The sequence below is a fragment of the Cariama cristata genome, unplaced genomic scaffold (genome assembly GCF_000690535.1).
Source record: "Cariama cristata isolate BGI_N322 unplaced genomic scaffold, ASM69053v1 scaffold28757, whole genome shotgun sequence".
Classification (NCBI taxonomy): Eukaryota; Metazoa; Chordata; class Aves; order Cariamiformes; family Cariamidae; genus Cariama; species Cariama cristata.
In genome coordinates, this window is record NW_009627902.1 from 100,804 (window position 1) to 128,648 (window position 27,845).

The window sequence follows — 27,845 nt, forward strand, 5'->3', positions numbered from 1 at the left end:
GAGACCAGAGACTCTGGCTCTCAGAGGAAAGCTCACAATAATAATCTGAAGGGTGGTGGTCCCTCTTGCTTAAAAAAAAATTAGTACTGAAGCTCTTTGGCTTTTCAGAGGAGGACTCAAGTGCAGGCTCCCGCTCTCGCTCACGGCTGTGTTACAGCACGCAGGCATGCACCCGTATAGGCACGGTGTCAGTATGAGGCTGTCGCCTGGTGATTAGGGTAGGACGTGTGGATCTGAGTCCTCCTGCACTGAGAAAAGACTCATGCCTGGATGTGCTGGATCTCAGTTAAGTGCTGTAATGCTTCAAACCCTACAGGCAGTGGTGGCAAGCAAGGGGGAGCCTCGCCTGCCTCTTTGAGACACAAAGCGGAGTTAGCAGAGCTCAGCTGTGCACGGGGTGGAAGGCAGTGCTCCCCCGTACTGCTGGCCCTCTGTCACCTAGCTCTTGGTTAGCTGCTCATCTAGGGCACTGCAGGGTTTTGGTGGCTAGTACTTTGGTACCTGTCACTCTTCTGGTCATCTTACGGGGAGGCTGGGCACGTAAGTGTCGGCCAGTTGGGGATCTGAGTTACACAGCCTGTGAGATGCTGTGTGCAGCTTCTTGATCCTGCAGTAGCCATACAAGCCAGGGCGATTAGTGATGTTTTGCTTAAATCCATTTTTTCGTATGAACCTTAAATTCTTAACGCAGGACTGGCACTGCCTTACGTAGCTTATTTATTCTGTGTTTATAAGAAAGGTCTCACCTGCTGAAAGGCATATTGAAAAATAACCCTTTGTGTTTGTACTCCACTTAGTACTGCAGTGCCAAAACAATTCAAAGAAAGTGAACGTCATTCAGTTCCCCCTTGTGTGCCGTTCACAGAAGCCATTTGGGGTGCTCCGAGTGTGTTGTGCTTGGATGACGGGATCGCGCAGCCATTGCCGGGAGCCGGGATGGCTGTCAGGGATTCGGTGGTCACACAAATGCCTGGGATTGGGACTGGGACTGGGAAGGCAAAGCTCAGCTGCTGGTCCAAGCCAGGTGAGAAGCTGTTGTCATCAAGGGGCTGTTTATTGGCTCTGGCTGATGTTACAGAAATCATTCATGCTATCTGGCACTTCCTTTGGTGATACCAGCAGAAATCAGAGGCTACATAGAGGGCAAGGCTACGCTGTTTCACAAGGCTGTCTGGGTGTCTTTTCTCAAACTCCACAGGTTTGGGGGCTCAGAGGAGGGGTGTGATTTCTCAGGAGCGCTGGATCAGGGGGACTGCTGAGAATAGTAAATCTTCACTGATGGAAATATCACCTTTGAACTAATCAAAAACTGCTTTGAGGAAGATGTTTTTATTTCAGCTTTGGAATCACTAGCTAGGAATAAATAACAGGGTTTGAGGGGCTTCTGCAGATCACTGGAGAGCATACTCCAGAGTCCCCTCTTCATTCATGTTTTTCATCCCCTCGATTTTACAGCATGAGCACTGATCTGTACTTATGGTGTGAGTACCTGGTTTCTGTTTATCCAAAACCAAATGCAAATATTTCCATAAAGATAAAATTTTAATGTAGGGCTTTATGACAAAGGCCGTTATTTCCAGGCTGCCATTAACAAATCCATGCTGCTGTGGTTTAAATTGAATATTTTAGAGCTGATTATAAAAATGTTGAAATCAGACACAGCTATGAAGACTTGATAATACCTGAACTGGAGAGAGGAGGTCCTGTCAGGGATAAAAAAGCACAGTGAAGGACTGGAAACCAGATATAAAAGTTCACAGCCAGTGTCCAGCACAGCAGCACCATCAGAAGAACATCAGTACTGTAATAAGGTTCTCCCCCAGCACACATTTCTTTGGGTTAGCCCAGGAAATGAATGGTACTGTAATACAGCTTCTTCACAGATGATACATTTTGGCTGCTTCAAAAATTAATGCATTAATTCTAAATAAGCAGAAGTTTAAATAAAAATAGACTGCTTTAAGAGGGAGTAACTAGGATGGAGGGGGAGTGCTGGAGAGGAACAGTAGCACGGAGAGAAGTCTGGGCATCCGGAGTCAGACAGGTTTAAGGTTAATCCATTATGCTCTTACTAAAAGTAGGTTCTTCCCATTTTTTCCTAACTTGGCCTTTTGCATTGTTTTTGATAATACCTCCCCTGATATCCTACATACACGTTTGGGAAGTAATATAGAATAATTTCTACCAGCTCGTGATATTTTCTGTGCCTGGCAGTGCTCCCCACCGCAGAGGAGGAGGACAGCTGACCTCTGCCTGTGGTTTACAGGACTGCTCGCAGGTGAAGCGGGCATAAGCAGGTTCATGTGATTGTTTAGATGTGGTATTTGACTGGCCTCTAATGCATTTTGTCTGCATGGAGCCAGCCCTGGAATATGTCTAAAAGGCTCCCCTACTAGAGTGCAACAGGTTTTGACAACCACCAGTGCTCAAAGGAAGAGCAAATATGTGATTTAGATCATTGTTAGGGACTTTTTTCGCAAAAAGAGTTGTCACATTGCAAAATTGTGAAGCTGCATATAATATGATGCTGACTGTGAAATATGTTACAGTCATGCTCTCCTAATATTTAACAATGTAACTATGGCTATTTACCAATCCTAGACTGCCAAACCACAGAGGAGCAAAACTACATGAAAAACTTAACACGTCTAAAGCAAAATTTCATTCTATCTGAGGCTATGTTATTACATTTTAAAATTTTATTAAGAAATAAATTTATTGTGCATTGTTTGCCTTAGAGGTGAGTGGTTCTGGCACTCTTTCTTGTTTCCACATAACCATGCTTCAGTGAATTTTGAAGTTTTACAAGAGTTAAGGGTCAGTTTCCTTAGGCAAATTGGAGAAAATATTTCTGATGATTTAGTTAGTAGCAGCGGTGTGGTCTTCTTGTAATCATACACCTAGCACCTAGAATGAGGGGGGGAAACTAATCTGTGGTGCAACTTTAAAACAAATGGATAAATAAACCCCAAAGAAATGAAAAAACCCACAACTTCAGACTGATGCTAGAACTGCTTTTGTTTTCTGCCAACAATGGAAGTTTAAATGAAGAAGAGAGCAAGCGAGAGACACCAGAGAAGTAAAAATAACCCTATTCCAATGGACAGTTTTCCTGTCATACACTAAAATTAACAACATGGCACTGTGCAAGCACAGAACAAAGGGAGCTACTTTGCCCCATAGCCTTTGCAATAAGAAAAATGCAAGTAAAAAATGCAACCAGATCCTTTGATTTTCTTATTTCATTACCCTTCTCTGAATGTCCTTTATTTGGCATGCTTGCTTCCGGATTCCTTACAACCCCCAAATTCCTCAGCTCCAGGATTTGGGGGCACATGAGAGCTGTCAGATCGGGCCTTCGCTCTACTTCCTATGGAATATGCTCCCTTCTCAGATGGGGAGCTCCTCCAGAATAGAAATAACTAATGATAGTGTGACTGCTTGAAAGCCACACAGAGGGAGGGAGGAAAGAGATGCTATTCACTTCAGCAGTACAAATAAAGTGAGAGCTTTCTTTCTACAGGCGTGTGTGGGAAGGGCAACAACAGAGCAATTACATGGTGGGTGGGAAAGGGGATTTTGTCACTTTGGCAGTGCTGACAGACAGAAATAAACTGCTTCTGGGGGATAGCAGGGTAAGAACTTGCACATCAAGAGCATAAGCAGAATTAAAATGGGCCCTTAAGGGGATTTATTGAGGGCTGGTGGTTTTTTTTTTTTTTAAGTGCCTAAGGCCCCTACTACTTCATTGTGTGCAAGCTGAGGAGCGGGGAGAGAGAGTGAGCAAGTTGCACCCAAACTAGTAAGAAACAGTTCTGACTATGAGAACATGACTGCAACCCCTATGCAGCTGTTACAGATGTGGGAGAATAGCATCGTCAGCATGTAGGGCTGGTGAGGGAAGGAGTCGTGGTCAAGGAGGCAGCATGGAGGAAACCCTCTCCCCTTTTCAAATCAGTAACGGGGTCCCTTTCCTCTTTTTTGTGCGTAAAACTACGCCATGTATTGGCCATGGTGTCCAGAGAGATATAATACTGCCTCAGGGCACACAACACATTGACAGGATGAGGCAGTAAATGATTTGAACTAGTCTGAATTTAGATGCATGGGCACTTGAATTCCCTCTATCTGTTACAGACTTTTTCAATGGGTGCGACTGTGCTACTCTTTTTCTTGGTTTCCCTGGAATTCCATGTTACTCATATGAAGGCAGAAGGCAAAGCCTGTTTCAGTTCAGTCAGAAGAGGGGAACAAAGCATACCTGTTCTGTACCCACAGCTGCAGGGTGCTGTTGACCTTCTATGGGAAATATATATTATTGCTAACATGGGTTACAATAACAATATTGTTGATATACACATTCTGGTCATGGAGACGGTTTTGCTTATTTTTCATGTTTTTTCTCTCAAAAAGAAAAAAACTAGTGATGTCCACCAATGTAGATTGACGCAGGCAATTGCAATGCATTCTGAATTGGAAATAGCAGATTGATGCAAAGGAAATGTAAGAAATATGATATATGGAATACATAAGGATATGTTCATGCACCACAGGTTCATTCCACCCATCTCTATCCCTTATGACCATCTCAAGGGGAGCCCTCTGATACAGCGAATCCAGCATCTTGCCTCTCCCTTTCCTTTCCAGAAGAAGTGATGGAGGGGATGTTGACCTTCTCTTCCAGTGCTGAGTGTGGCGAAGGGCTGGGTAGTGGAGTTTCCCTTCACGCACAAAACGTGTACTGCTATTTCACAGACCCCAGGTTTCACCCAAGATGCCAACAAACAAATTTGAGTGGCGCTTTGTTTGGCAGTGCCAAGACTGGGCAACTCATTACACTCATTTGGTGCAACGTTGCTCGTAACAGCAGGCTGTGCTGCCATGCAGTGCACTACAGCTGAAAAAGAATAAGCCTGCCTTCAGCAAGACAGCCTAGAGATTTTTTAGATGGCAGATGATTGGTGATGTCACATAAAATTGACAGCTCTTCAGACAAAAGGAAGAAGCTTGACTTAATGAGTGCTATGGGTGGGTGTATAAGCAAAGACTTTTCTAAGAATTATCATTACCTGGGAAAGGCAATTTTCAGCTGAATTGACATTCCAGTAATTAAGGGCCAACGTAGAGAATTTTGGTCATTATAACTATTTAAATTTCCAAATTGCTTAGTTTAGAATTGCTTATGGTTGAACTGCTACTGACAGCTCCATCACTTTCTATTCTCAGCCAGCTTGATTGGCAAATTGATGAGATCTGTACTGCGCAGCCATGGTTCCATCTTGGTGCCAAAAATCACTACTTGGAGCAGAACAACAAGTAACAACTACAGTCAGATCAAATCACAATGAATCCAAGTTTTATGTTCACTTCTTGATAGTGTATATGCATATTCAAGGGGTCATTGGGTGGCAGAGTCTTGAAAACGACGGTGTAGGATGTAATCATGTTTTAGATATTTAATTTTACCTTATCAGTGTATGCTTTTTATCAGATTACTTAGAATCCATATTGCTGGGCTAATTTTTTTCTGGCTTTTTTCATCTGTATTGACAGCCTCAGGTGGACAATGCTTTTCACATGGTGAATGCTATTTTGTGGTCATAGGAAGATTTTTCAGAGAGATGAGTAAAAGAAACATCTGGCCCTTCTGAGAATATTGCATTATATCTTGAAGTAACTTTTCTTATTTTGAAAGTGAACCATTATATGTTCTATCTGCCAGTTGTTTTAGTTCTCATGTCATACCAAAGTCAAAGAGACTAGGAGAGAGAAACCATATTTTTATTTTAACAATTTAGAAGACTTTGTGCATTATTCTGCAAGAAGGAGGCACTGGATTCTTTCAGCTTTAGCATGTTGGCGTCCTTTTTCCCCCTGTAAAAATGTATTAGCTTATCATGTACTTTGTTCTACTGACTTAGAGAGAGAAATTTTTTTTTAGTCTCTCTTCCTCTGTACTGTCACTTTTGATTCACAGTTGCTAAGCGTTGCAAAAGCTCACCAGAGGGACACTCTCATAGTGTGATTTGCAAACTTTGAAATAACACCCACCAGCAGAAGCACCATATGCTACGAAGTTGCACAGTAAACTGACAGCAGTATTTCATTTATAATTTGAATTTCCAAAAATGTCAGCATTTTTCACATCAACAAATGCCTCTCAGCTTGCAGTGCATGACTCTTTCCTCTGAGTGGACATTAAATTATGCTAATTCTGCTTAAACTTCTACAGGCTTTATTAATGATAGCCACATTAAAATCAAATCATTTTTATTATGGTAACTTGTGGTATTGAGACAAAATAAATCTGTGAATTTTCTGAATGTGTAGCTAAGTCATTGGACTTATATACTATACAAATGTGTGTGTAGTTTACAGCATGTGGACTTGGTGGCTCTCTGTAACATTGATAATCCAGTGTACCCTTTTTGATAATAAAATAAAGTACCAAGGAATATTTTTTTAATCAATCAAAGGCAAACTTCACATAAAACACAAGCTGTTCCCTTTGTGGTTAATTTTCATCCAGCTGCACTTAAGTACAACAGAGCCAGCAGAGAAAACTACTTGGCAACACTTCCTAATTAGGGGACGTTAATTACAGCTAAATACTATACAATTTCTATGTTATAAGAGTTCATCTAAATCAATGTTATTATGGTACTAAAGGAATTAATAATGATTTCATACTTAGAAGCTGTTGCCAAACTACCCATTAGTTCAGAGTTTAAAATGACTTTACAATGAAATCTCTAAATCTGCATTACATAAAACACTGGAGCATTCACAGACGATCACACATGGCACTTCTATTGTGTATTAATAACTGCGCCTGATGGCATCCCGTTTTCATGCTGGAGTGTTGATGGGGTGGGTGAGAGAGAGAGGGAGGAAAAGGCCCCGCGAGACAAGGCGTACATCCTTACGAACTGTGAAAGTGAGATCTCTCTCCGAGAATGGACATCAGTCCGTGCACTGGGAGATTTGATGTGGATTTCACGGGGTGCGGGACAGGCAGACCCACTAACAAACCCATGGCTACTTCATACACAATGCTGATGTTGAAACACCAAAGTGGGGATGCATAGGTTTGCAGCGTGGGATCACAGCCCCTCGGTTCATTGAGGAATAATGGCTGGCTCCCCGGCCGCCATTTCAGACATGCCCCTCCACTTGGGATGGAGAATCTGTTACGGAGCTGATACATGCTGAACTGTCCTTCACTGCATCTACTCATATTCTTATTTTAAACACAATGCAATGATTAAATCATTTTTTGTTGCATCTTGCATTTCTAGCAGCATCTGCCTTGTTAAAATTATGGCTTAGCATTTCTAAATCAATTCAAATTAGAAAAAAAGGAGGAACATTAACATACTATGCAGATGGAGAATTTCTCTCAGGTTATTTCTTATTAAATACGGATCCACAGGTGCCTATTACTGGCATAGCAGCCACTGCTCAACAGCCTTGCCAGTAAAATGGGAAGAGAGATCAAGACCAGACTAGATGCACAGAGCAAGCTAACACCTGGTCTGTACACAGGTGGGGAAGCTACTGAGCTACGAGGCTGCAGTGCCTCAGCACAGGCTTTGTGGGGAAGAAGCTTGAATGGCTTAAAGCCCTTTTTGTGCTCGCTCAATTTGAGACAACTTTGGTCCCTCCAGTTTTCCGTAGCACAATTTGTACAACCTACAGTACTTACCCTGTGCTGCAAGAGCTCGTTGGTCTTCTCTCCCACCCAGAGTTACTGCTACCCTGGAAAACACTTAGCTGTACCCTTCATTTCCAGTGCCGTGGGGAAATTCTCCCTTAGTGTCCAGCTCCTTTTTATCTCATTCTCCCCTTCTTGTTCAGCATGGTGGTCAAAGTATGGTACGTGCAAAGAGATACCTGCATTCGCGGGGGAGATGATGCTTTACAACTTCATTGGTTTATTTCTGAGAAATGGACAGAGAAAGATTAGTGTTATTGCAGGGAAAAGCTGCTCAATTCATATGTTTTAAAGCAAATCAGGATCAAAGCAGGTTATTGATTTATTAATGACATGTAATTAACTGGCAATCAGTGAACTATACATCCAGGGTCAATATCAGCAGCACAACAGATAAACCACAATACAAGATGCTTACATAGTGTAAATAAACACTTCAAAATTCAAGAAAGCCGTTCTATAAGTAATCCCTAAAAGTTTTAACCCCCCACGCCCTCCCACCACATCCACCCCAGATGAGGGTGAGGAGGGACCCCACATGGTCACCTCTGCCCACCTGCGGTGCAGGTCCCCAAGCGGTGTGCCCTGTACCCTCAGTGCACCCACCGCATCCCCAGGGAGGAGGCACTGACTAGCCTTGACACAGGCGGGGATGTGAGTGGGTCTAAGTGAGTGTAGGCGCCCCAAAAAGGGTGACAGAACCTTGCAGGAGTTTAAAGCCCAGCAAAGGAAAAGTCATGTTCAGCAAACATATGCAGTTTTATAAGACAGATCCTGAGCTGCTGACTTTGAAAAGATGACCTCCAACCAAGTTATACAAGTTGTTTTGCTGTGCTGCCCCAGGATGGGAGCATCAGAAGGATCAGGAGAAACATGCAAAATTAACCCTTTCTAAGAAGTCAGCTGTGGGAACCTGTGGAGGAAATATTTTTAGATCAATACAGGTGTCCACAATCATGTAAGGAAGACAGGCAACACTGGGAGATGTGTGAGCCTTTAACTGAAATAATCACCCATGCAGACTATGTTTTTTTAAAGTTTTGTTCCAGCTGTGGACAGAAGCAGAAATGATCAGATAGGCTTGCTAATCCAAATGTATCGAAACCAGCTGGCCCTGCTGGGTACATGTGCATGGTACCCTGTGTGGGACACCCCAGTGCCACCCTAGAAGAACAAGAGGCACAAGGCCAAGCGCTTGAAGGCATGCCCAAAGTAGAAACCAAGAGGGCTGCAATGCTGCAGGTAGGTTTGTGTCCATGGCTGAGGGTATCGCTGGCTTGGGGTAGGATTAAGTGTCGTGCCAGTATCTTGGATATACAAGATGTCCAGGCTTTCACTCACTTGGTCACTGCTATTCCTTAGATAGGCAACAGAGTACTCTGCCTGCAAACCACAATTTTTTGCCTTTCAGTTTATAGTGAAAGCACTTTTTGTTTAAGAAACATATCTATATTAGTAGTAAAATTGTATTTTAGTGAAACATTTAGTAATATTTACGCTAGAAGTACACTAACAGATAGTGCTGCATCTTTTTATGTATGGAGCAAAGGGTTGACTTGCAACAGACTGCTATTTTGATAAGAATACCTTCTGCTTAGGAACTATTCTGAAGTTTATTTTTCAAGCGTTATTCCAAATCCATGTTATAAAATGTTTATACGTGCAGTTAGGAGCATGGTTATGGTAGAGCTGTAAAAGAAAAAAAAAAAAAGCACCCCACAACTGGTGTCTTTTCACATACTTAAAATGTCAGAATGGATTTGCAGTTCTTTCACCCTCAGGCCATGCAAAGCTAACCCTCACAATGGGGGGGTGCTGCTAATGTGCCCATATGTCCCCCATCGCCCAGCGTGCTCCCGCGAGGCTCGCCTCTGCACTATATGCAGTTGCAGAGTAGCCCAAGAAATCTGGAGGGTAAGCGGAGTGGGTCTGTCACCTTAAGGATGTGAAAGATGTTCCCGTGACAATAAAAGCACTCCTAAGTGCACCTCCAATCATAAATCATTTTCAAAATTGCTCCTGGCTTTTTAATTTCTTGCATTTGGAGGATTTATAGCGAGCTGATGTGCCAGAACGTTTATACCATGGGCTGCCCGTCACGTGGTGCCCCATTGGCAAGGTACCAGGCTCAGGTCCGTGTTAATCTAAACCTCTGCAATGATCATCTGCGGTTTCTAATAAATGACTGATAACTCTGTGTGTAACTCTTGCAGTGATTAAAGTTAACATCGGTACAGGGTGCAGGCTGTTTCAGCTGCTTTTTGACGGCTATTTGCCATTCTTCCTTTTTAGTATTGCCATCACTGAAACAAAAAGCTTCCTGTTTGAAAATTATTTATGGCGTGTTGCAGAGCTTTATAAGATTTTCATACAGCATTCTGCGAGCTGGTATGCTTTTGGATTAGAGTATACTCTCAATTTCAGTCCATGGATGAGAAAGACTTGATTTCTTTTCATAGTTTGCAGCTCCAGAAACACCCATGAATATGTATTGCATCTTTTGACACTCCTTTGTGCCCATTTTGGGGAAGGCTGTGCAGAATCAGAGAAGTTAAAGACGAAGTGGACCCATTAGACCATCCAGCCTATCTGCCTCCCCGCTCAGGCTTGCGCTTTCTGAACGTAGCTGTCTCTTATTTGGTCGGGTCCCAGCTGGGGGGCTTCTGCTGCTTCCCCGGTGGGCTGCCAAACAGCCTTGCCTAATGACTTACAGAAAGACTTGTTGTTACTCACCCTAAATTTTCCACTTATATCTTTGCCCGGTGCACCTGATACGAACTCAGTATTTTGTACCAAACCATTCTCCTCCATTGCTGGAATTCAGATGTACTTCCATCAGCATGCTATTGCCTGTTTGCATTAGTGACACGTAAGGGCACTAGCCAGGAACCACAACACATCGCAGCAAGTGCTGTGCGAAAACAGAACACACAAAAAAATCAATCCCTGCCTCAATGAGTTAATTGCTCAGATGAATTAAATTTACAACATGCACAACAAGAAACAAGGAATAAACACTGAGGTCTGGAGGGCGAAGCGTTTCAAAGTTACAAAGCACTAAGTACTAAGGTTGCCCATGCCACCATATCTCAAGCTTTGTAAATGCTGCTTTCAGCGACCATGCTGTTCCCTGGTCTGTCTCTCTTCCAGCCATCGCCAAAATTAAATTCTTGGATGGGACATTAGGTCTGTGAACCATTTTCTTTTGGTCTCAGCATTCTTCCTCTCCTGATGAGGCACTGTGTTTCCTGGCAGGTTCACTCCCACTCTTTTTGCCCAGATCACCTCACTCTTGCTGTGCAGCTGCCAGTTCTTGCTTCTGGTCTCCCGAGGCATCTCTGCCCCCCCCATCTTTCCTTCCACTTTCCCTCCTCACACTGGCACTCCCTGTTTCCTTTATTTCCCAAAGCCGTGCCAGTGCCTTCCTCTCCCTCTAAGCCAGCTTTTGCCTGCCGGTGGAATCACACTCCTCCTCCTGGCACCACGCGCCATACTAACACCATGACAGGCAGGTGCCGAGGATCGGGACCATTCTCCCCCTTGCCACAGGTTCATGCTCTGAAATATGGGAATTTCACAGAGCTCAGTTGCCAAAGTTTCTAGGTGTGGGCTGAAAACCCCCAGCCTACTCCAGGTTTTTATTCAGCTTTATTTTCTGACTCTTTTGAGAAGAAAGTTCAGTCGAGGAAGACAGCTACCTAGAAAATTTCAGTCCAAGCAATTAGCTCACCAATGCCACAATTGGAGCGTAATGGAGAATACAACGTTTATGACTCTTACAGGTGTTAGAGACTCAAACTTCTGCCTGGAATAAGCGCAGTTTCTAAGGAAGGATTTAAAGCCCTACTCATGCTTTGCTTATGCCCTTCACTACTCTTCTCTGGAAACATACCCTATTGACCAATTATGCTGTGTTCAAACACACAGGCAGCAATTAACTTACTCATTTGCCTCACCTGTCACACATGTATTTAAAATTCTGTTTTAGCATCTTGGCATTTCTTAATCTCCTCAGCAAAACCCAAAGCACTGATGTATTCTGAGGCGTGGCACATTTTTCTTTCTCTCTGTATGTTGCACCAGTTTTACACCCCATTGAGTTCAGGAGAGCTATACAGCAGGAAATTAGGCCCAAAGTACATATACAGGTTTAAATCCTTTTCTAAAACGTTGTAACACACTGCTCTGCAGCCCTCTAATGGAGAAAATGGCAGACACGTTCAGCAAAATGAAATGGAATTTATGCTTAACAAAGAAATTTCCCCTGGAGGAGGCAGCTCTGAAAACACACACTCAATTAACAGTGGACAGATATTTTCCTGCAGTTTAAGTGATTTTATTTATGCACGTATTTGTTTATTCAGAGCAGAAGGTCATGAGTTTTCTTCTTAGTGACAAGCAGGGGTGGGGCGTGAATGAAGTTAGATTAGCAGGAAGAGTGCAGGTGAAACCTCCTGGAGACTTCAGCCTCCACACCTTCGCTGGGGAAGTCATGGCTACTGGGGATGTCCCCGCTTCTCTGCTGTGTCTCTGAGAGCAAGCCTGTGGGCAGAGGTGGTGTGAGTCCAGCGAGCAGCTATTAATGCCTAGCAATCCTCTCTGAAAATGTTACACGTTGCTAACGTTGTCTCCTTTGGCTGGAGTCTAACACAATACACTTAACAAGTAGTGCACTCTCCCGTGTTGCTAACATACCTCTTTCACCTTGACTGGCTGCATGGAGTTGCTTCAGGCTACGTCTGCTCCTTCCTCTCTGGCAAACCCTAAGCCAGCGTAATGCCAAGATGCTCCTGCTCATCAGCAGTTCTCGTTAGGAGGACTCTGCATTGGGATCTTACCTGGCATTTTCAGGACAAGCTTAAGAAAAGTTTCAGAAATTGTGAAACAGCTTTGCCTTCAGTCTGCTGGGGATACCTTTTAGGATGCCTTTTCCTTCTGTCTCAGCTGCCTCCTCCTTAGCTTAAGTGTCTTAAAGAAATAGGAGTTGTGGGAATTTACTCAAGATAATGGTAAGGAAAAGTAAAGACATTTTTCTCAAACACTGTAGGAATATACCCATTCTGGATCCCATCAAGTTGTTCGAGTACATTGGACATTCACTCTGTAATGGTAGCCAAAGATATCTGTCATTTCTGACTCTTCCTGTAAGCTGAAGCATTAGTCACAGAGCTGTGCCTTTTTTTTAAAACCTGCATCCCACACTCATGAATAAAGGAGGAAACCATATAAAGATTATTCTCATTTCATTAGCTAACCTGAAAAAGCCAAATGACCCATTCTAGCTCTCCAAGAAATGTCGTGGTTCCCAGCCCAGCCTCAGCACATCTTCAAGGTATTCATTTAAATCTCCTCGAGCTTTAAACAGGTGCAGGGCAGGTTGCTTTTCAGACCACGAATTTTTAGGAGCCATTCTGAAGCACATTTAGCAGAAGAGACCTGGGATGACACTGTTTTACAGAGTGGCACTGGTATTTTTTTGAGTTCTTGCCATCTCCAAGGACAAGTGTGGTCTGGCTGCCATGTGGGGAAAAATATGTGTTTGTGTAGATGTTCCCCACTCTGCTGTCATCAAACACTGAAATAGCTCGTTTAAAAGTGCTGAAGAAACTAGAATGAAGTCCCTGGTGCCTAGATCTATAGTTAGAGAGACATTACTGGATGATGTGATCCTACCAGATTGCAGGGTTTATTTTTTACAACATTAGAGGACTTGTCAACCCTGAAGGGACTAAGGGAGGGAGGATGGAGAGGATGAAACCACCTGGATGTGCAGCACTGCAGGTTTAAAGCTCCAAGTCCCAGTGACTGGTGCGCACACAGTGCATCTGTTTAACATCCTTGCTGCTTCTGCGCTTCACCCTGAGAATTGCTCCACCACCACGCACCACAGAGCATCCCCTGCGTTCGCATTAGGCTTCTCTTAACGTTCAGAGGGAAACAACAAAAGTTCCCCTTTTCCTTTACAGCTCTTTCACTTTCCGCCTAATGAAGGTGGAATATAAAATGCTGAAGGAAAAAGGAGTTCTTCCCCTACAGTAGAATTTCCTTTTCAGTTATTTTTAATCTGACATCTGTTTTAACATGCACTCAGACACTACATTTATTTTAATTTTTTCCCTCCCTTGTGTTTTATTATTTACCTCCTGACCCAAAGAGATCACAAAAGATTACACTTCTGTGAAGCAGTAACAGCAGTGGCGATGATCTCTCTTACTTCTCACAACTTCTCTTTTTACCCTTCTGTTTTTCCTTTATTGACATCTTCCTGTCACTGCCCCCCCAGAGGCCTCGTTACAGTCGCTATCAGATGGGGTGATGGCATTCACGGGTTTTTTTGGAATTGGACAGATTTGTGCTAACTGGAACACAAAGCATTTCTTGTTCAGATCCCAGATAGTTGTTCCTCTAGTTCACTTCATGCCTTTAAATAAGTTAGAGCAAGAAATCACATTCTGGGTCAGCCCTTGCCTGTACTTTGAATAAAGCCTAAGACTCTGCTGAAGGCAGCAGAAAGCAGCAAACACTGAGACATGCCAGCCTTCAGCCAGACTTCTGACAAGATGCCGTCTGAATGTTTCATTTCCCCTGGAAATGAAGATAACATCCTTAATCAACTTACATGTAATTAAATTAAATCATGGAGAATACACATTCTCCAGCTTCTCCTCAGAAGCTGGTTGCTCAGGTCTGAGTATTAGGGTGGAAAAAAAAATTATCGATGTAATCACTACAGAAAGTTTTAGCGCCTTCCACCCCCAGGGCAACCTCTCAGGCAGTAAGAGCACGAGCTCGTTCCTGCAGCCGGCAGGCACAAAGGTAAGCCTGGGCAGGCTCCTCCATCAGCCCACATGCTCTCCAGGTTGGGACAGTGGTGAGGACCCCTGACCCGCAGAATTACCAAACCAGCCTTGTCACTGGCCTCAGCCCAGACGTAGGAAGTGAACTAGTTGGCTGGTTTGCTTGTTCATTACGATTAGTAAATAGGTGAGAACTCATGTAAGTCTTTGAATGAAAACAGAGCTCATGCTGTTACCGAAACGGAAAAATCAGCTTATAAAGCTTTCCCTTGTTTTTCTGGGCAAACCATCATCCATTTGGGGGTTTGGTTTTACGTGACACTGTACCATATAAAGATGATGCTAATCTCCACCAGCTGAGCCTGCAAAGTTCCTCCCTCTACTCCTCCCATAGCGAAAGCAAGACTTGAAAAAACAAGTGTAGTCAATTCCAGTATGGCTTCCTCAGTTTGTTAACATTCTTTAAAAACCCCTTTGTTTTCATCTCAGCTAAGGAAGCAATTCTAAATTGATGCTTTTACAATTCAGTGTTCTCAAACACTCCCTGTGATCTCAGAGATCTGAAACTGTTATGGCCTCAAGAAAGCTTTGCTTCCAGAAGACCAAATTTTCTGCAATTTCCAAGAATTAGCAATCCACAAGATATCCCCAGTGCTCAAAACAGAGCCACTTAAAATGACTAGACTCATTAGGAATGGCTAGAGCGTCTTGTTGGCACTCCCTCATTGCATCAATGTTAAATTTCATTGAAGGATATTAAACCAACTTTTGTCACACTTTCTCTTGGTAAGTGGTTACTGTAGGTCCTCACAGAAGGAGAAGGATCTGCCAGTTGGCTAGAACAGAGGAAAGGTCTTTAAAATATAGCAGGTTGGGACCTGATAATCACCTATCACTTGCTTGCTCTTGCTTTTAGGGAGTGCAAGGACTGCAACCTTTCTTGATGCTGCTTTCTTTCTAAGTCTGACTATCTCCTAATTTAGCACAATTCCAGCTTTCTGGGATTTTAATAAAAATGGTTAATCAGTAATTTTACTGATTGCCTTTGTGTCTTTGCATATTAAGAATATTCTTATCCTTGGTTGCCCTTATCAAATAAAGACTGACCAGACAGACAAGTCTCTGTCTTTCCCTCCGGGGCAGGTTACATCTAATTAAAAGCAGCTCCCTCCTTCTACACCTACTGCACACTATACATATCACCCAGATGTCAGCACCGGTAATTTCAGCAAAAGCTCACCAAGATTTGGATAAAACTTGCTGTTGTTGTTTTGTGGGTTTTCCCCCCCAGGGGAGGCAGGGAGCCAAAGTTCCAACTGAGCAAAATAAAATTAAAGGTAGATCAGTTTTTTCTGTCTCAGCAGCATGTGCTACAGTATATAATGTATGTTCCCTGCTTCACAAAGGAAATGAAAGAATGAACTTATACAACTGATGAAATAAAGATATCAAAGTATTACTTGCCCCAGCTGATATGCACACTTCTCATATAATTACTATTTAATATCTTTGTTTCCTACAAACCAGAAAAAAAGCTTACCCTCTCTCCCAATTCCCTCTTCTTGTAAATAAGCTGATGCAGAATCTTCTAGATTTGCAGTTTCTACTTGACTTTCTTCTTGAATTTATTCTCTTCTTTGCAAAGTAATGTGGTCTACAAAATGAAGCTATTTAAAATCCTAAATGAATAAGTGTTATAAAAATAATAAATTAGTATACAAGCCTGACTTGCACAAAACATATGCTATACTCTGAAATATATTTAGATGGGAGTGCATAATTGCCTGTTCCTTTTCTAATGGCCTGAAGCACAGCGCTAAATCTGAACTTTTCCTAAAGTCTACGCAGGGACGGAGTGCCACCCCCTCCCTGGTTCCCAACCGAGTTCAGGTCCCTATTGCCTTTTGCGTGCTGTCTGCAGGAGTGACAACCAGCTGCAGCAGCCTCCATAAGTTTCAACTGCTCCCTAGCAATCGGAAAGATGGAAGAGAGGGCAGTGGAGCTGCCAGTCAGGGCGAAGGGCAGCAAGCCTAGGAGATCACACTGTGAGCACTTCCAGTTCCCCGTAGGTGGAGGTATAGGTCTTGTCATGCCCGCCTCTGACTCGAGCTCAAAACGTGTGTTAATCCCTGTGTCCCCCCTGTTTGGCCCTCTCACGGGCTCAGTACTGGAATAAGCCCAGGAAGGCTTCTGGTGGCCTCCTCCCACCTCCAGCAGGGGCCCCAGGAGCCCCACTTCAGCTCAGCCTCTGGCCCTCAGCACCTCCCTGAGCTACGCCACAGGAAGGCTGGTCTCCAGCCCTGCCTCTGCTTTCGGGATGGACCTCGGACCTGCGCTGTTGGTAGCTGTCTCCTGGATGGGCCCCTTGGACATGGCTTGTCGTATGTCTCCAGCCCAGTCCCCTGCTGCTCCTGATGGGACCCCCTGGCCCAGGTTCATCCCCTCACATTGCCTAGGGCTGTCAACAGACCAATACCTGGCTGGTACCAGCAGCTTCTGTAGGTGAGCAAGACAAGGCTCTGGGTCATGTTGGGGGTCCACAACCACAGACAATATGAATACAACTCACCTGAGTCATAGAGAAATTAACAAAGACAACCAGTCACTCAGTAACGCCGAGCCTTCTGCTTATTCCTCAAAAAAACCCCACCCAAAAATCAGAATCATCTTTATTTGAATGTGTTTACAGATTCTGTTACTTCTACATTTTTTCTTCCCCCCCCCCCTCCAAATCACAGGTTTCAACAGAAAAAAAATGTTTAAATTACTTTCCAATTCATCTTCTCCCAAAACACTGGTTAGCTTGGAGTTGCACAGTATTTCACATTGGTGTGTTTGTAATGTTCATGGAAAAGGGAAGCAGCTATCTTCGACTTTTCAGGAAACCAAACTCTCTCTCTGCAAACGGAGCCCATTCCCTCTGAAGCAAAGTAACCAGGAGCAGCCCATGTGCACATCAAAATGAAGGATGGCCGTCAACAGAAATAAAAACAATTCCTCCTGGCAAGTTCATTAATTGACACGTAGCTCCCATAGAAACAGTGAGGTTGTTCTCAGAGATACTCATGTTAAATAGGTGGCAAAGTTAGACCTCCGTTAATTTTAAGGAACTACACAAAGTCCTTCACCTAGAAATTAAAGCATCTCCAGAAAATAACTTCTATATTTGCCCTAAATGGGCAAGAGACAACCACCAAGTGTACTTTGCAAATCAGGTGAATCTTTCTGTTATGAAAGTATTGAAATACACTCTAACATTTATACGGCTAGAGCTAAACAGCAGCAAAATCCAGTGTGCTGCTGCTGGGAGGGCATGGCAGGGGCTCAACCTGGCAAGCACCTGGTGGGAGCTGGCTTCATATAATGGGCTCTGTATTTCTGAAAGCTCAGCAGCAGAATTTTTCTCTAAATACAGAAACAGGCACTGGATTTTTCCTTCAAGAAATGGGCAGTGAAATCAGAAGGAAAACCCATGGCTAAAAAGGTCACTTTCCTGGAAAACAAACGTGTGAAAACAGTCACAGTTCAGCCTCATTTTCTGTGTTGAGACCTAAACCAGGAAAGGGCTGAGAGCCTTGGATGAACTACTTGCTGGGAAATTAAAGCCTATTTTTAGTACTGAGCACTGCATATAGGATTTTGCTTTCTGTATATGTTGTTTCTCTGGCAATTTTTTTCCCTATTCAGCTTTCCTATCTGTCCAAGGTGTTTTGTAGAGCACTAGTGATTCAGGTAGTATAACCAGAGAAATAACTGAGTTATTATCTTTATGAAGCACAGATCTCTTTGTAATAAATGTACCTTGTAGCTTGATTTAGAGCAAAATCCTCCTCCTTTTACTTCCCTGATGAGACCTACTTAAGTCAGTGAGACTAGTCATGATGATAAGATAATTAAGTTTTTAGTACAACTCTGGTTAGTGAGCAGAATGCAGTTCTGAAATAATGAATCTACTAGTGCCAGTCTGATATTCAAAAGGTATTGATGATTTTGGTATTATTCTTAATGTGCTCTGAGAAAAGTACCTTTTACTTTAAAGCTGTAAACCCCATATAGGACACAATTCAAATCACCTTTTAATTTAAGGAATTGCTTTTAGAATGGCAAAGTTGAAGTTCAGCCCACATAGCAGTGAAACCTGCAAACTGACAGTCAAACCCCCCTACATTAAAATGGAAAGATTTGCATGAATGTGTTTTAAAATGACAGGAGACAGGAATGGGAGCTTCTAAGCAAGTTAGACTAAAATTTTAAGAGTGAAATGCCTAAAAATAGGTCCCTGAATGCATAGTTAGGCACCTATATAGAGGCGGCTTGATTTTCAGTTGTTCTGATCACCCAGAGCTCCCATTAACTTCAGGAGCAACTGTGGATACTCAGCTGTTCTAGAAATCAAGCCACCTTTATTCAAGGGTCTAAATATGGATGTCTGTGCCCAAGTTTGGGGGAAAAAATACCAAAAAAAAGGTTTTTTTTCTACAGAGACATTTTATAAAAGAAAGTAATAGACAAGTTTCATTTTCTCAGGTTACAATGCTTGAAACTGAATCAACATAACAATTAATAGTGCAACACATCTGTAGCAGAAGATTTTGTCTGAGGTGAATGGAAAGCTATTCCAAGATCTGTAGCTCTTAATTAGCAATCTGAAACATTCCACAGATACTTCATATTCTGCCACTGCAAAGTGTTACAGGCCACCTAAATCTTTTTCATAGTGTTTCAGTGTTGCCATTAATAAGCTTTTCAGGCTGGTCTGAGGAAGACTTTGCAAGATTAACTTTGCAAATCTGTAAGTATTAACTATTTAACTATTTCAGAATTACTATTTTTTCTGCTTTTGGATCAAGTACAACCAGCAGACTTGAGCATATTTTAAAATACTATAAAATATGAAGAAGGGAGAATTAGGCCTTTAATTCTACCATATGCACTTGGTTGTCAGAAGACTTCTGAATGCTGTTTGCTTAAAGACCTCTTTTGTAAAAGTAATCCTGAGTTGATTTTGTGTCTAAGCCATTGCCAGGTCATGCTGAAGTGCATAAGAGCCAGTCACATGATAGAAAATCTGCAAGAAAAAAGAAAATTTATGATGGAATTACATATGACTATAAATCTGAAAGTGTCAAGGAAGTAACAAATTAAAGGCATGCCAGATGAAGATGATGGATATTTGTTTATGTGTGTGTGTGCATAAAATATGATGTAATATACCTTTATATATTTGTTTATAGGATCTGAACTAAGGGCTCTTGCTGCTTTGCTTGGAAAAAAAGAAAAAAGCAGACTCTTAATGCTTTAAATTAAGCTTTCAAAAAGAGCCAGGTAGAAGACAATGCTTTACTCTCATTGTAGTCCGATCTTGACGATTTCAGTATTATTTCGTGATATTCAAAGTATCCAAAATTGCTTATACTTTTATACGGCTCATTTCAAACTATTGTTTTAACTGCACTATCTAGGGGGGTGGGGGAGTGTTTTCCCCATTTTCTATGTTTGTTAAATATCTGTTTGTTTTATTGAGTATAATGATTGGGACATTTTATCTTACATGTTTTTAGATGGCACAGTACAATAGAGCTTTGGTCATGACTGGGGCATTTGTGCAATCCCTGGCAGATAAAAGGATGCCACCCTTAAGAAATCAGAACAAATCGTGTGACACAATCACTGGCTGTGTTGTAAGACTCAGCAGCGATGGCAGTGGCAACAAGAAAGCTCATGCTGTTTTGTCATAACCAGGGACATGATTTCAGGTCAGGAGTGAGGCTGAGGCAATCTGGCAATGAAGGAAGCCAGTATTATTCTCATTGCAGGAGTGAGCCAGGGGTTTTCAACAGTCATGAGTATTCACCTGATATCTCTTAGCTGTTCTGCATTTCTTAAGACATGCCAGTATCTCAGTTGCTAGGAAAGGTGGGGAAAGGCAACAGACTGATTCTTTTTTTCTCCTCCAAGTCCCCTACATCTCATGTTCTCCCACCAGCAGCAACAGCACAAGGACTCTAAAACTTTTTCCTTGGTTAAAGCAAGTATCACTTCATTTCCTGGGTTTAATGAATATGGGAGTGAAGTTCAGCAGCCCTAATGGTTTAGTAGTTCCTATGACACTACACTGTGCTTAACTATGCTGTATCTTTTGAGGTTGATACCCTGCACCAGTAAGGTACGTTGTGGGTACATAGGTCAGAACCCTTCTGCCCACTGGGAACTAGACATTACCACTGCACCTCATACACTATTTGTGTCTGCCAGGACCAGCCTGCACAAAAATAAAAACAATTAGAAAAATGAGGCTTTGTAGGAGGCAATTGCTTTTCTTCCCCAGGAAATAATCAATATGTAAAAACTTCTCTATCAGCAGTACCATATGTAGGATGAGACGTGACTTTCTCCACAACATGTAAATACACTGTGAACAGTTGCAGCACAGTGACACAAAGGGGTCTGTGAGATATTTTGAGGGTCAGATGAACTGGCAACAGCTAGGAGCGCAGGGGACTGCACTACCATCCATTTCCAAAAGACTTCATACATGTACAAACTGAGCCTCTTTGCTCACTGCATTGCAAACCTGGCCCAGGCAATTGCCAGCTGCTATAATATTGGAGTCCCAGATGTCTGTAATGAGAGGCCAAAATTAAAGAAATACTGGGCTGGAAATGAACCTGTCGTTAATAATGCATTAGATGTATGTTCTATTATCTTTTAAACAGCACCAAAAAGCATATTCTGCAAAAACAGTAAACCAGCACATTTAGAAAGATTACTTTTTCTCTCCACCAAGCTGAAAACAGTTAACTAACCTGTTTCTCAATGTCCTCCAGCAAACTACTGGCACCCAGGCGAAAGAGCTCTGGTGTTAGCCACTCCACTCCCAGTTCCTCCTTCACCAGCATAAGCCAAGTAATAGCTTCTTTTGCTGTCCGAATGCCCCCAGCAGGTTTAAATCCAACCTTTATATAGAAAAAAGAAGTGCAATACACATTTTCATTCATCAGCGACCCTGGAAGAGCAATCAGCATTTATACACCTGCAGTCTCAAAGTGCCTGTGGTGTATGTAACAACTCTACTTGGTAAGCACCTGACTGCCAACAGTATAAACTCTGGACTAGTGCTCAGAGCTATGAAGCCTCAGACATCACTGCGAAAGATAACATTTTCATCCTGAGGGACAGCAACTGAAGGAGTAATACTTTTGATCTCAATGCACTTTCTCAGGAGCTGGGCTTGAGGTCGAATGGGAGTACTTTGCCCATAGAACACATTAGGCCAAGAGATTTAGGCAGGACTGGGATATCTGCATATCACCTACTGCCCATGTCGCAATCTAATTCCAAATATTTACCAACAAATATACTTGCAATAACATAACACTACAGATGCTGAAATAAAGCACGTGAGGCACCTGACTCGTGGAAAGCCGTAGAGATAGTTGTACTTTATAAAACGCCCCTGCACCACAGTTATACATGATTGGGCTGTACATTCAAACCTATCAGAAGTTTAATTTTCATAGAAACTGCAAAACTTCTCTCCCAACATATGCTGGATATGCTTTCAGTCACTTGACGTGAGATATTTGTCATATTTCATCAGGCGAACTGTCATGTATGTAGAGGCACACACACCAAGAAAAAGCTATCTTTGAGGTAAAGCATGTTTTGAATTCCATGATCAACCTGCTGTGCAGAGACAGCATTGAGGTGACTTGGCACGCACCCCTAATGCCAGTCTTTTGGTTACATGCCATTAAAACGCGTCTCATCCTGAGACAGAGCTTGTGACATGCAGCTATCAAATCCCTTGTCAAAGATTTTGTCACCTGCATTAGCCAAAATGTTGGCCTGCAGCAGCTTACTAAACTTTTGAAAAAAGAATTAAATCTGAACAATCTGTACAGTGGTACACGTTGATTCTTTCTACATTTCCCTGTGCCATAAACTTTTACCTTGGGTAGGCCTTACCATCAGCCTCCTTCTGCAAGAATTATCATTCTGATTTCTGTATGTACATTCCTGAAACCTCACTGCATTGAGGATTCCTTTGTACCTTATGGATATAATGGTGGAATCAAAAAGTATATGTTTTTAAATGTGTTTGGTAATATTTTTTATAGTGATTTCAGGACAAATAAACACGGAATAAATCCTTCTCTCACACTGAAGCACTGTGATAACAGCATATTTCCAATATGATTATAAAGAACAGTTACAGGAAAAGCTTGATAAACTCAAAACATGAAGACTAAGACTGTGTTTTTGTGGATGGATAGATGGATGGATGGATGCATGAGTGTACGCATACATCTGTTAACATTAGATTTCCAAAAGGAATTTAAACCACAGCAACTGGAAAAGCATCTTCTAGACAATAAATTAAAATAGTGGGAATGTATTTTCCCTCATGAAGAGAAATTCTAATGAAATTCAAATTTAGATTTCTTCCTAGAAATATTATAGCTCTTTGAGATAATCTGTGGCAAAACCAAGTAAAACAGAGTTAATAAGAGAATTAAAAACACCATGCAGAATTCCTTCTCCTTTTAGCAAATTTTGCAAAGAATAGAGCTTTCAGAATAGCTGACAAAGACAAGCCTAGCCTCTCTTCCATTTACCAACTTTCCAAACAGCACATCTGACTGCCATAAAAACGCAAAAAGGAGGGGGGGTTGGAATTTAATTCAAGAGCAGTACAAAGTCCAGCTACCACTTCCCTGCTGTTTCACAGTATTTCATTATTTTGCTTAATAAGTTCATCTCCTCAAGAATTTTCTCTTCACCTTATATTATTAAAAGTAATAAGTTTTTCTGGATTGGGGGTTTTCCCAACAGAAAAACCAATTTATGTATGTCCTTCAATAATGACAGGAAAAGATTATTTCCCATTATATTGCACACTTTTCATATCACCACCATAGCTTATCATTCAATAAATGTTACTCTGCAACTTGTTCCTTTCCTCCAAGAAGTTTAATTTCTGTATTAACCTGTTTTTCCCAGCCAACGCCTTGATAGAAAGCATCCCTACAGCAGCAAAATTAGTTTGTTAAAGAAACCATTTAGAAATCTCTTGTCACTGATAATATTGTCTTCAGTTAATAAAAGTACATAAAGTCAGTTTACATCTAATTCACTGACACACACATGCATGCAGACATAAGCACTCATTCTTAATAACACATTTTATACCATGAATGCATCCTTTTAAAGCAAAAGGTGAATTCAACATTTATATCCAATTATAGGTACAAAGCTGTGTTAATGCAGCAGAGCCCAACCTCTGGCACACAGCTCGTGTAAGCAGCACCGGTGCCGAGGTGAGTCACCCGGCCCCAGCGATCTGCCTCAGGCTGGCAGCAGTGACGAGGCTCCTGCAGAAGCAAGACCAGCGGAGTTGCTCAGATTGTTGCGTGGCAGAGAGAGATGCAGGTTGGGGAAGGGAGGAGTGGGTACAGACCAGGGACCCATGCTGGCCTCATCTAGACCACTACAGAGAGCAGATGGATACACGTCTAACCTGCTGCCACGTGCTCCTCCAGCTCCAACAGCCCCTGAAGCTGTCTCAGCCTCTATCCCACTGCTCGTCCCATGTCCTAACATCATACATTGAAAGGCCACCTGCAGAAGGGACAGAAGGGTGAGCTGGAGGATGGAAGGGTGACCCAGAAATGGGGAGAGGGTCTTAGCTAGACATATTGTTTCATTCCCTGAGGCTGCAAAGGAAGACAAAGCCCCCTGACACCAGATCTAACTGGCAGCCCCGGTTTGCCTGTGGATAAAGGAGGTGAGAGGTGGCTTAAGCGTTCCTGGATAACCTCCTTTCTCATCAGTTCAGCACAAGGATGGATGCACGGATAGTTCATTACTGGCTCTGCTGAACGCTCCTCCCTGCTCCTTGCCTCCACTGACCTCACTTCACAGTGACCTGACAGATAAATGTTGTGTACCAGGACGTTATTCTGGCCCCTGTCCCTCCCTCTCTCCATCCCAGACAACAGGATCCAACTGGATCTGCCTTCTTGTCCCCTTGGAAAGACCCTCTGACATGGGACAAAAGAGCAGAATTTATCCCTTGGGTTTCCAGAACAAGGTCAAAAAATACAGTTGGGTACACTGGACAGACTCTCAATGGCTATATATTTCTATAGCTCAACTGAGGTTTATGGGAGTACGCCAATCACTGTCAGCTTGAGATTTGCCCTGTAATTAATGGAGATGACTATTTAAATATCTTAAATGGTGTAACAAAACTCAAACCCAAATGCAGTAGGCAATGCATCACGACTGCATGAACTTTTAGGGAATGAAGTGACAGTTATTCAAGGGAGAAAAGCCAAAAGTGCCTTCTCTTTTTTTTCTTAAAGTATACAAATATTAGCAAATCAAATGAGGAATACAAGAGAGAAGTCCCATTAGCTATTACTCATATAGCCACGGAAGCTAATACATATGGATTTATATGTTCTGCATTTTGAAATGATTACAGTCTTATTTCCTTCTGAGTGAGCCTGTTTGCTTAATTTTTATAAAGGTAGCGAGAATTACCTTGTTGCCAGTTTGCCAGTAGAATTCTCTAATGGCTCGCATCATGACTATTCCAACTGGAAAGGTCGCGTTTTCCACCTCCTTTCCTGTAGATGTCTTTATAAAATCAGAACCTGAAAGGAATTAAAAAGCTTTATGGTAGTTTTAGAACAAGAGCCACTCTGCACATACATAGTTCACATCCTCCAAAGATGTCTCCATGCTTCAAAGCAATTATGAAGCATTCCTTTACACACATATCCCTGTGGTGTCAGTGCTAACCTTGCTCTGGTCGAGGCTACAGCAGGATGATACCCATCCGGTTTCAGGGCAAGTCAGACATCCCAGAAGCTAAATGAACATCCCAGCTCTCATTTCTTTGCACTAGCTATCAGACCAACAATCTCTTCAGGACAGTCCGATATAATATATGTTCCTGTATGGACACTTAATATATGTGTATATATACATCAATAGGAATGTATCCGACTAATCACAACAATAGAAATTATCTCCTCCAAACAAATTTTGCATATAAATCAACATTTTAGTATTTCCACAAGGAACTTTCTGAATAGAAATCATTTTCATCATTTTTTTTAATTTAACTTTGCATCTACTTAGTTTCACATTTGACAGTCTAGTATTGTATCTCCCACAGCTCTTTAAAGAGAAAGGAAAGAAATCTCACATGTATTTATGAAATCAGCTGTGTAATACTGTAAATAGGGGAAAAACTCCCTTCTTGTGCATTTTGCAATTGTAACATTGCAAATTACTATGCTTAAAGCCATGGTCTGATATAACGCAGTTACAAGGTCAAAACATCTCCACTGCCTGTCCTGAATACTTGTGTAGTGTACTTGTGCATTCTTGCTGTTCTGGGTTGGCTTAAAATGAATCCTGCAGCACAATATAACAAAAAGCTAAGAAACTAACAGAAAAATTTGCTTTGCAGTGTATGATCCTGCATTGACACAATACAATGACAAAACTTCTTTAATTGCATTAGAGTGCACTTCATCCCTGGGAACCTACTTCTTAGAAAAGGTGTACTGTGGGATCATTAATTATCAAAAGTAATCGGGAGAAGAAGAGAGATAATTCAAATATCGCGTAGTAGTGCATCATCCACTTAAGTCAATTTGAACTGCATCTGCTTCCACTTCAAATTTGGCTTAGGGTCCATTTTGTCTCTTATTTGAATTATGATGCCTCTACAACATCCTCTAGAGTAAGCAAGGAAAGCTTCACTCCTGGCTCAAACTAAAGAGTTGCCTAGACTACATTTTGACGGTGTGCTGTGGCACACTCCAGAGACCCATCTTCCTGATGACACAGCTGACTGTCACAGAGCTAGATCTCAGCCTGATGGGATGTTAAGACAAAGCCAGGCATGTTTCTGCGTTCTGTGATTTAAACATAATCAAACAGTACCACTAACATTGTATCTTGTAAGATCACAGTTTTCTCTGTAGGCTTCCTGTCTAAGCACTAACTCAGCCCATTGGTGATTAAATTGCGCCCTCCTATGACAATTCTAAAGAGAAACAGTTATTTGTGAAAAAAGTTCTAACTCCAGAGAAAGTGCAATGTTCAGAAGAGGCAATTAATAGTTGGCTGAGCTTTGCAAAGAATGGAGCACAAAGGAGAGACAATTGAGTTACATATTTCAGAGCTACTCCCTTCCAGAGAGACACTATGGACATCTGATAGTCACATTAAAACAAGTAACAGTGGAAGTGAAACTTCAACATCGCCAAATTATAATTTTAATTTCCCATTCGTAATGTAGCCCTTAAAGTCCTTCAGTGCAATACTTCTCATTTTTTCTAGTATAAGGTAAGTCAAAGCTTTTATAAGTCTTATAATTACAAGTCTCTATGGTATAGTTTCATTAAAAACTTTCATTAAACAACAGCTGCCCTTGTATATGGTCTTCTAATCAATTTGGTCAAACAGAATGACTTCTAATCAGCTGTTGATAAAAATAGAAGATGAAATTTTAATTCTAATAGATTAACCACAAACTCAAGATAGTCTTCAAAATCCATCTAGCTCTATTCTCCAGTGGATTTAACGACTATTCAGCAACTCATTACTAAATAGAACAAGATGAACATTTTCCAGTTCATTAAAGAAATGTACTATGTATTTTTGCATTGTCCTCATGATTCGTTACAGGGAGTCTTAATTACAAGATAATGGATAATGGTTATTAAATGCAGACTCCAGTAATGAAGCTCTATTCATTTGCGAGCCTCAGAGACTGCAAAGAGGGGAAAATAAAATTACTAGCTTCAAAAGATTAACGGATCAAATTATTATTCAATTTTGAAAATCTCATTCAGACTTCATAGAAACAAGAAGAGATTAAAAACTAGTATTAGTACAAAAGTAGTGCATTTATATATTTATTTTTAAATAATATCTTAAGGCTATTACCAGAACAATCAGCTTTAGATGTGATTATTAGACAAACATACAGCCAATTTAGTAGCATCCTCTAACAATGAAAACAATACATTTTTATTTCCTGAACAAATTCTATTTATGACACAAGAGCTTGCTAGCAGGACTGCATGCAGCCTTTCGCAGAAGACAGGGATGCACGCTAGCAGAAACTGCCACAATGGAAGGTGCTATTAACATTTAGATTTCAGGAATGAAAAGGGGGATTTAAAAATCAACCACTGCCATAAAAAGCACCTCATTAAGTAGACTTTATACCAACCTTGTAATAATAAGGGAGCTTCACAAAGTCATTCCTTATTCAAGTTTTCAAAAAGATGTCTAAGGAATGAAGT

At 41.8% G+C, this 27,845-nt stretch overlaps 1 protein-coding gene across 1 annotated transcript in view; it reads right to left on the reverse strand.

The window, feature by feature from the left end:
- Positions 1-19,379: 19,379 nt before the first annotated feature.
- DERA (deoxyribose-phosphate aldolase (putative)) overlaps positions 19,380-27,845 on the reverse strand; it is a gene marked incomplete at its 5' end in the record, with an annotated part of 37,841 nt that continues 29,375 nt past the window's right edge. The window contains 3 exons of the mRNA XM_009704588.1: positions 19,380-19,579; positions 21,318-21,467; positions 25,060-25,172. Of these exons, the coding sequence (XP_009702890.1) occupies positions 19,523-19,579; positions 21,318-21,467; positions 25,060-25,172 (320 nt within the window). The remainder of the gene's footprint in view (positions 19,580-21,317; positions 21,468-25,059; positions 25,173-27,845) is intronic.